Raw genomic sequence first — 9,709 nt, forward strand, 5'->3', positions numbered from 1 at the left:
ATGTGGTCCTATTGGCTTCATCAGGTCGTGATCTACAGCTTTCGCTAGAGCGGTTCGCAGCCGAGTGTGATGCAGCCAGGATGAAGATCAGTTCCTCCAAATCCAAGGCCATGGTCTTGAGCCAGAAAAGGGTAGAGTGCCCTCTCCGGGTTGGGGAGGAGGTCCTGCCCCAGTGCAGAAGTTTAAGTATCTCGGGGTCTTGTTCACAAATGAGGGGAAAATGGAGCGTGAGATCGATAGATGGATAGGTGCAGCGTCTGCAGTGAAGCGGGCGCTGTACTGGTCTGTCGTGGTGAAGAGAGAGCTGAGTCAAAAGGCAAAGCTCTCAATTTACCGGTCGATCTACGTTCCTACCCTCATCTATGGTCATGAGCTTTGGGTTGTTACCGAAAGAACGAGATCTCGGATACAAGAGGCCAAAATGAGTTTTCTCCCAGATTCCCCCAGAGGAGCTGGCCCAAGTGGATGGGGAGAGGGAAGCCTGGGACTCCCTACTTAGGCTGCTACCCCCGCGACCCGACCCCGGATAAGCGGAAGAGAATGGATGGATGGAATGTTCAGTCAGGTCATCTGGACAGTTTATTTTTTTGCTGAGACGTTTCATCTTTCATCCAAAGGACTTGCTGAAACAGAAGAGCCGCCAACAAACTGAGTCCCACAAGCAGGTAACCGTTTTTTTTTTCCACTATGGGTGTGCACTACAGTTGGTGGCTCCTCGGACTGAAGAAGTCCTTTGGATGAAGGACGAAACGTCTCCGCAAAATAAGAAACCGTCCAGATGACCTGACTGAACTTTGTTGGATTTGTACCTGGATTATTGAGCATGAACTTTGGTGTTCATATTTGAAGATTTTCTTAGAAAAACCGAAGCACTAAACATTAGAGACGTATTGATTTGTGAAATGTGAATTTATCCTAAAAGTAGCAAAGACTAGGGCCACATCCACACAGGAATGACGTTTTGTGCATAAGCTTAATTTAAAACATTTAGCCTCGCATCCACATGGAAACATGGTTTTAGGAGCCCCAACATTGTATTTTTGAAAATGGGTTCTAGACAGAACCAATCCGTCAAAACCCAACTTTTTTAAAACGTTATAGTTCCACCTCCTGCCTAATCTTTAACCGTGGTGTGACAAATATAACACATTACATGGTTTACATTTGTGTTACTGGTGCTAAGTGCTCATTCCTTATTATTACACCAAATAACCTAATGGTCAAATAACAAAAAAAAGGTTAAATCGTGTCATCTGGACGAGTTTCTTTCAGTGAGAAACATTTCGTCCCCCATCCCATTTAACCTTTTTTATTGTTATCTACCTGGATGATTGAGTTTATAACCCTAATGGTCAAATAGGTTTTTCACACTGTTTAATATTCTCTGTCAATAATACTAAAAACATAATACAGAAAAAGATGTACATTATACAACAAGTATACATTTAAAACCCCTGGGGATATGGGAATGGTTTTAAAAGATCAACACTTGTGTATAGGAAACTATGTCAGATTGGTTTTAAACACTGAGAAAAATCATTCCCTTCACACGTCCCAAGCTGGGCACTGGGCCTGGAAAACATCTGCATATTTGGACCAACATGGCTTTCAGTCAACACTGTCCTGTACGTTTGGAGTTTCGCATTTTATGGGACACAAAGTATAACAATTTTTTCATCAATCCACAGAAAAGTTCACTTGTGGCTCGTTATCCCTATTCTTCTCTTTTTATTCTCGTCTTGTTTAGAATTTGTTCCATGTTCTGTGCATGCTTTATGCCCAGCCCAGCCTTGTTTCCCATTTTGGTGTACTTTTGTGGCAGCGTTACGGCGCCACAGACAGTCCCGGCATAGCTAATACAGTATTTTGTGTCGCTTTCTGCATTGATGAAGCCATTTTTAGAAATTGTAACATATTTACAAGAATATTTTTAGAAACAATTTTTTAAAAGAAAAACAGCATTTCTAAGTAGATGAGGTCTGTGCTTAATATTGTTAATTTCAATTCAACTCAATTCAATTTATTTATATAGTGCCAAGTCACAGCAGAAGTCATGTCAGGGCACTGAACAGAAACATTAAGTTTCAATAAATTAACTTAAGGCCTCCATATTACACACAGAGTTAAATAAAACATACATAAAAATAAACAATCTGTTACATTGGATTGAGAGGTAAATATATATATATATATATATATATATATATCAGGCTGTTTTTGAAGAAAAAACTGAAATTAATTAATAAAATCTGCTGGAACGCGGATGGTCTTTGCAGTATCTTGGGGCAAATTTAGAACACAGTGCACTCCACATTACACATGACAGAGTGTGATAGATCTATGATGGTTCTGAGCACGCACAAAGCACCTGTAGCCAGGTCAGGGTGGTTTATTACGGCTACGGCAGAGTATCTGGGTCTTGGGTGGGGTGTGGTAGCACACACTGGCATGGTTTGATCAAGCATTTGAAGCAGGACTAAGCATGCCTCAGCACTAGGACTAACCATAAACTCATGCCTAGACTACAACCCTGTTTAAGACAAGGTCATGAAAACGACTTTGTTCAGACACAACGGTCAACGCTGCAGAAAATGTTGTATCAGGGCGATCGTACAACAACCGTTGGAGAAAATCTCAGGGATGCAACAAACCAGGGAAAGACATTTGGTGAGTGCAAAGGAGCTGAATTAATACTGTAGCAGTAGTTACACGTATGTACCGTCAGTGACACGCATACATCAGACAACAGACAACCCATGCAGCCTAATGCTTAAAGAGGTGACCCAAATTGAAATGGCCTGGGTATAAGAGCTACTTGAATAACCGCTTGTGATTTTTCTCACAAATAAAAAAAAAAAGAGAACTGCACATAAAACCAAAAAATATACCAAACAAGAACAAAGGTGTTAATCACTACTCATCTGTGAAACCTTGAATTATCTTGAGTTTGGCTATTTTTCATAATCCTGCTTTCAATGAATCTTAAAAGATGGAACAGTCCGTGTCCTCTTTGATAGAGTGACATACATTTTATCTCAACTTACTGAAGACACAAGCGGGCCTATTTGCTTTACAAGTTGTTTTGTCCTCGGCGTTTTTACAGATAACTACTTTGAAGGCTAGTTTTCAAGATAATGGAATGAAATCTTTTTAAGGCAAATTTAAGATAAGCCACTAATAAAAGTAGCAAATGTGTTTACCATTCTGGAAGAAAAGCCTCTGTAATGACTTATCAGCTTTTGTTTGAGATAGCCTCATCATTTTTCCTTATGTTATTGGCAAAACCCAGCTTATCTTTAGCCTCTCCACGAAGCACAGGAAGGTGTAAAGAAATTTACCAACTAAAAACACTGTACATCTATACCTGGACTTTATATAGCATTTCAAAGTCATTTTATACAGAGGATTAGGAATAATTTACCGGTAACTGGTATTCTCCGTTTGTTTTTGAGCTCCATGGTAAGTATTGTGCTGCCGTACAAATATCACAATGTTGTTCCACGAATCGTATGCTTTCTCCACATCTTCCATATGTCAAGATCACCACTTTGTTGTATGATACAGGTTCCAGACTAGAACATTTGCATGTTCTTCCTTTAGTAATCAAGTTTGGACTTTTTAACTTTTTCAGTCTGACCATTCTGGAGATCACCATTCCTGTTTGAATAGCTTTGACTGCATCCCATAAAATATCAGAGTTTACCTCTGCACGGTCAGAGTCATGTACAGTGAATATTCCTATAGATCTGTCTTTAATGAGCTATAGAAAAATCATAACTGCAAGTCATTACGTTTGTAAGAATGATCATTATTTTCAGCAATGTGATGAAAAGGGTTGAAACCACACACTGCATACTGTATATCTAGACCTCAGACCAGAACTGGGAAGTTGAAGCTGGAATGGGACCACCTTCCCAGTACAAGTTTTATGTTCCAGTTGTGGTATTTTATACTTAAAAGAAAGGTCATATGACATCGCAACTGTGTGCGTGAGAGAAGACAGGATAAAATAAATAAAAAAACATCTCAAGTGCAGACTCTGCTTCCTAAAATACAAGATGGCAGCCTCCGTAAACCAGAGCCTACTGGCTTTAATTCCCAACAACAAAAAGAAGGTGGAGTGGATGCCTTGATGTCCATCTAGGGCAGGGGTGTCAAACCCACTTACACAAGGGGACAAAATTAAAACCTTTTTCAAAGCAAGGGCCGGTTTCAGAATCGACATTAACTCGTTAGATATCCAACATCTTTTCTTGGTTGCAGGTTCCTCAACAAGAGTTTGATTGGTCTCATTGGATGTTTTCTGTTGCAGTTTTGACATCATAATCAAAGATTACTGAAAAAATGTCATAAAAGTATTTTACATTTAAAATAACATCTTGGGGGCCGGAGAAGATGTTAAGGAGGGCCACATTTGCCCCCCGGGCCTTGATTTTGACACATATGATCTAGAGGCTGACCAGTTTAGTTTTCCTAAGGCTGAGATTGATGCCAATCTTTAGAAATCAGGACAGTTTGAACAACTCAAAATAACATACACTTATAAAAAATACATAGAAGAGCTGTCGTTGACTGCAGTATAAGCCAATTGTAGCAGCTGCATTTTCATTTTTCGACTTGGTAACTGATGAGATCAAAATCGGTCAGCCAGCGAGTTTGTCTAGAACTGTCTGTTACAAAATACCACTAACAGACGGCTGTGGCTGAGTGGTTAGAGCAGCCGTCCTCCAATGCAAGAGTTGGGGGTTCGAACCCCAGAGCAGTCACATATCAAAGTGTCCCTGGGCAAGACACTGAACCCCTCGTTGCTTCTGATGTGCGTCCCATCAGTGTATGAATGTGATAAAGCTCTGATTAGTCTCTTTAGAATGATTTGTTCAATTAGCTTTGTAGAGATCTAGTAGAGTGCTGTATGAACGGGTAAATGAGGCACAGATTGTAGTGTCAAGCACTTTGAGTGTCTCAATAAGATAGAAAGGTGCTATACAAGTACAGTCCATTTACAGACATTAAAAAAAAAAGATCATCCAAACTTATATTTGTATTTGACATAAATAATTCAACTGGCTAAACCTCTAACTCTGATTGAAGGTTGTAGTGTATGAGATAATGGGTCCGTGCATTTCTTAATAAAATCAGCACACTGTAGTCTGCCTCACAATTACTGACTTTACATGAGAAGTAATTTGACTCAAATGCATTCGTTTTGCACATTTTGTTGTTCTGTAGGTCCTACAGAGAATTTACTGTTGCCATTTAAGTGAGCTTTAGTAGTATATTCGCTGACCACCGTCCACTCCAGGTTCTGCAGGGGTTATCAAAATAGTCTCCACTCCAGTTTTTTGTATAGTTTCCATTTAGAGCCACTAATCTTCTTCTCACTGCATTTTAGCTTTACATCACCGTTCAGTGCATGTCTTGTTTAGATTGTTAATTATTTTAGAAATACTTGATAATAAAAATGTATCTAGAGTTTCACAAGAGGGATCTTGAGTAGCACCGGTGGTTCTTGTACCACTAGTGGAGAACCATGGGTCTCAATGCATCATGCAGCAAGGACTACTTTAAAACTAGAGTTTGTCTGGTGCAGGTTAATGAGACACAGCCATTCAAAGACGGAAGATGCTTTCAGGTAATAATTTTGAAACACTGTGTACCCTTTAAACCTGGTGGGGAATCAGACTCTTAGCTGAAATAGTAACAAGGTTTTCAGCCTCAAAGTCACAGTCGACACAGTAAAAAAGGATAAAGTAGTTTTGACCAACGCAGCATCTCCACACCCTGACTGGATGGACTCTTGCAACATCCGAGTCCAACTCACGTGACCACACAAGCAGCAGGAGAAGAACCGTTGGCCACATCTGGAAGTTTAACTGCTCAACTCCTGGCAGTGATTTCATGAGGATTTCCTGCTGAAGACCAACACGAACTGGAGACCTGGAGGGATGTAGTTGGCCTTTTCGCTGGTCCCAACACAACATAAACAATCAAGACGCGCCACCATGACGTGCAGCTTTCCCCTAAATGAGCCAAACGTTGGTCGCGCTCACCTTCACGAGACAGACAAGAGGCGTCCGACACCGAGCCTCCACCGAACAGAACATGTTGAAAACAGCAGTGAACCGAGCCCAACCCAACGGCCTCGGGAAGAACCTCAACGTTACCTGTCCCGACGTCAGCTAACGAGCTAACGGTACCGGACACCCTGACGGCGGCGGCGCCTCGCGCGCTCCTGGTGGGACCGCGTGAACCAAGAAAATCTGAAGTGAAAAGGACACTCACAGGATCCCGGAGCAGGTGGTGCAGACGAAGGAACCCACTGTCATGTTGACATAAGTGGGGCCGCGTTGGTCACAGTCGAAGCATTTCCTATTCGCGGGTAGGCTAGTCATTTCCCGGAGCATCTTTAGATGAGTCTCCTCCTGCTTTCGCTTCGCGCTCGTCGCCATGGTGGAAACCAGCAGTCGGTATCACCGGGAAAAGTTTGTTTGGAGGGACTGGGGACAGAGCAGTGTCTCTTCAGGGTGGACTAGCCGCGTCTGACGGCTGTGAGAGCGAGGAGACACCTTCTGAGGCTCAGAGAGGAGCGACTGACAAACTTCTTCTACTGATACACGCCCGCCTTTACTGCGCCTGCGCCATCTGTTGGCCTGGAATGTGCCTGTCAACACAGAATAATTAATGTAATATAATGTAATATAATATGATATAATATAACGTAATATAATATATCTTCTTTCAGCTTTTCCCTCTTTAGGGTTCGCCACAGCGAGTCATCCTCCTCCCTCTCACTCTGTCCTCTGCATCCTCTGTCCTCACTCCATCTACCCCCATGTCCTCTCTAACTGCATATGTTTATTGGCCTTTCTTTTTGTCTTTTTCCTGGCAGCTGCATTTCTAACATCCTTCTGCCAATATACTCACTGTCCCTCCTCTGGACATGTTCAAAACCATATCAGTGTGTCCTCTCTAACTTTATCTCCCAGTTGTTCAGCCTGTGCTGTACCTCTGATGATCTCATTTCTAATCTTATCCATCCTTGTCACTCCTAAGTAGAAGCTCAACATCTTCATTTCTGCCACTTCCAGTTTTTTCTCCTGTCTTTTTGTCAACACCATACACTTTAGCTGGTCTCACTACTGTCTTGTAAACTTTTCCTTTGACCTTTGCTGACACCCTTTTGTCACAAATTACTCCTGAAACTTTTCTCCATCCTGCCTGGACTCTCTCTTTTCACCTTTGTGACCTCTGCTCCTTGTAGCCTCACTGTTCCACCAGCCTCCCTTTACACACATGTCAGTTTTACTACGGCTGCCTTTCATTCCTCTTCTTTCAAGTGCATACCTCCACCTCTCCAAGTTCTCTTCACCTGTTCCCTGTTCTCACCACAGATCACAATATCATCATAGTCCATGGGGATCCCTTCCTGACCTCATCTGTTAGTCGGTCCATCCCCAAAGCAAACAAGAAGGGACTCAGATGTTGCAATGACGATGATGCAATCCCACCTCCACCTTGAAGCTATCCGTCACTCCTAGAAAACATCTCACCACTGTCCTGCTGTCTTCATATATGTCCTGTACCAGTCTAACATACTTTTCTACCACTCCAGATTTCATCATGCAATACCACACCTCCTCCCTTGGCACTCTGTCATATGGTTTTTCTAAATCCACCAAGACACAATGGAGTTATTTCTGACCCTCTCAAAAACATCACTGCCATCTCTCCAAGACATTTCCAAATCTTCACTGGTATATCATCGGGTCCTACTGCCTTCCCCTTCGTCATTCTTTTGAGAGATTTCTGGACTTCACCCTCACTAATCTTTCCCACTTCCAGGTTCACAGTTTATGGGACCATTAGTCTTCTTTCTCTTTCATTCTCTTCATTAATTAGCTCCTCAAAGTACTCCTTCCATTTTCCCGTCACGGTCTCCTCACTTGTTAGAACATTACCATTCCTGTTTTTCACAAGCCTAACCTGTTGCACGTTTTTTCCAGCCTGATCCCTCTGTCTCGCCAATTGATGCAAGGCCTTCTTGTCCACTTTAATGTCCATCCTCCTCATCATACACCTTCTACTTTACCTTAGCTTCCTCCCTCTTTGCTCTACGTTGTATCTCCTTATATTTCTGTCTACTCTCTTCAAGTCTCACTGTCATATTTCTTCTTGACTAACTTTCTCTGAATAACTTCCTGCACTTCACTATTCCACCACCAGGTTTCCTGATCATCTTTTCTCTGTTCAGATGACACACCAAGTACCTTCATACCTGTCTCTCTACTGTTGCTGTAGCATTTGGAAACTCTTTCTTACTACCCAGAGCCTTTAACAGCTCCTCTCTGAATTTCTCACAACATTCTTCCTTCTTCAGCTTCCACCATTTGGTCTTCTTCTCTGATTTTACTCTTTTTCTCTTCTTCACAACAACAGTCATTCTACATACAACCATCCAATGCTGTCTGGCCACGCTCTCTCCTGCCACAACCTTACAGTCTCCAATCTCCCTCTGGTTTCCTCTTCAGAATGTAGTCCTGCCTCCACTCAAATATGTCACTCTCTCTTTTGAAAACTACATCCATTTTTATTCTCTTGTCAAAATCCACCACCATCTGTCCTTCCAGGTTTCTTTCTTTGACACCAAACCTATCCATCACTTCCTCATCCCCTCTGTTTCCTTCACCAACATGTTCATTCAGGTCTGCTTCGATCACCACTCTCTCCTCTTTGGGTATACTCTCTATCACTTCATCCAGATCTTTCCAAAATTTATCTTTCTTCTCCACATCACATCCAACCTGTGCAGCATAACCCCTGCCAACATTTAGCATCAGGCAGTGTGGCTTTAAACATCTGTTAAGTTCCTGGCAAAAACCAATGCGGACATGTTCCTGTTTTTAGTTTTCTGCACCGCCTTACAATCTAGCTGGTTTTTTGCTTTTGATCGTCCTTTTGGTTGCCATTTTATTTTAACTTGTTTTAAAAAAAAGTAAGCATCTTTTATGATTGTCTATTGTTGTCTTTATTGTCCACTGTTGTCATCATTCTTTGTTAAAAATTCAGGTCTCTCTTGTAAATGAGTCCCCAAGGCTCAATGGGATTAACCTGTATACATAAAGGTTGAATTGAATGAATTATATTTCTACCTTCAGACATATAACCCTATCTGACACTCTTTTCACCTCTACTACATTCTTTGTTAACTCTTCCTTCTGGACTATCCCTAGGCCATTTCTCTTTCTATCCACACCATGGTAAAACAGTTTAAATTCTGCTCCAATGCTGCAAACCTTGCTGTTCTTTCATTTGGTCTGTTGGACACATAAAGCATCTACCTTCCTTCTCTGCATCATGTCAGTCAGCTCTCTACCTTTGCCTGTTATTGCCCTCACATTTAAAGTTGCCACCCTCATTTATTTACTCTCAACTTACCTCCTCCTTCTGTCTCCTGACACGTTTCTCTCCTCGTAGTCTTCAACTAACAGTAGCACATTTTTCGCCTGCACCCTGTTTGTCAGCAGCACCGGTGGTGGTCTTAGATGAACTTTCATGTTAGTTTTGGCAAAAGAGTTTAACATTGGATGCCCTTCCTGACACAACCCTCACCATTTATTTGGGCTTTGGACCGGCTTGTGCTCCCTAGTGGGTATTTTTATAATATAATATAATATAATATAATATAATATAATATAATATAATATAATAT

General features: G+C 41.7%; 2 protein-coding genes across 3 annotated transcripts in view; both read right to left on the reverse strand.

Moving 5' to 3' along the window:
* The window catches only part of agfg1b (ArfGAP with FG repeats 1b), a 38,093-nt gene extending 31,521 nt beyond the window's left edge, over nucleotides 1-6,572 (reverse strand). Inside the window, exon 1 of the mRNA XM_037682164.1 lies at nucleotides 6,283-6,572. Within this exon, the coding sequence (XP_037538092.1) occupies nucleotides 6,283-6,449 (167 nt within the window). The 5' untranslated portion in view covers nucleotides 6,450-6,572. The remainder of the gene's footprint in view (nucleotides 1-6,282) is intronic.
* Nucleotides 1-9,709, reverse strand: part of sept2 (septin 2) — a gene marked incomplete at its 3' end in the record, with an annotated part of 99,233 nt that overhangs the window by 7,952 nt on the left and 81,572 nt on the right.

This window comes from Nematolebias whitei, chromosome 9 (assembly GCF_014905685.2).
Source record: "Nematolebias whitei isolate Nwh7 chromosome 9, NemWhi1, whole genome shotgun sequence".
In the NCBI taxonomy this organism is placed as follows: Eukaryota; Metazoa; Chordata; class Actinopteri; order Cyprinodontiformes; family Rivulidae; genus Nematolebias; species Nematolebias whitei.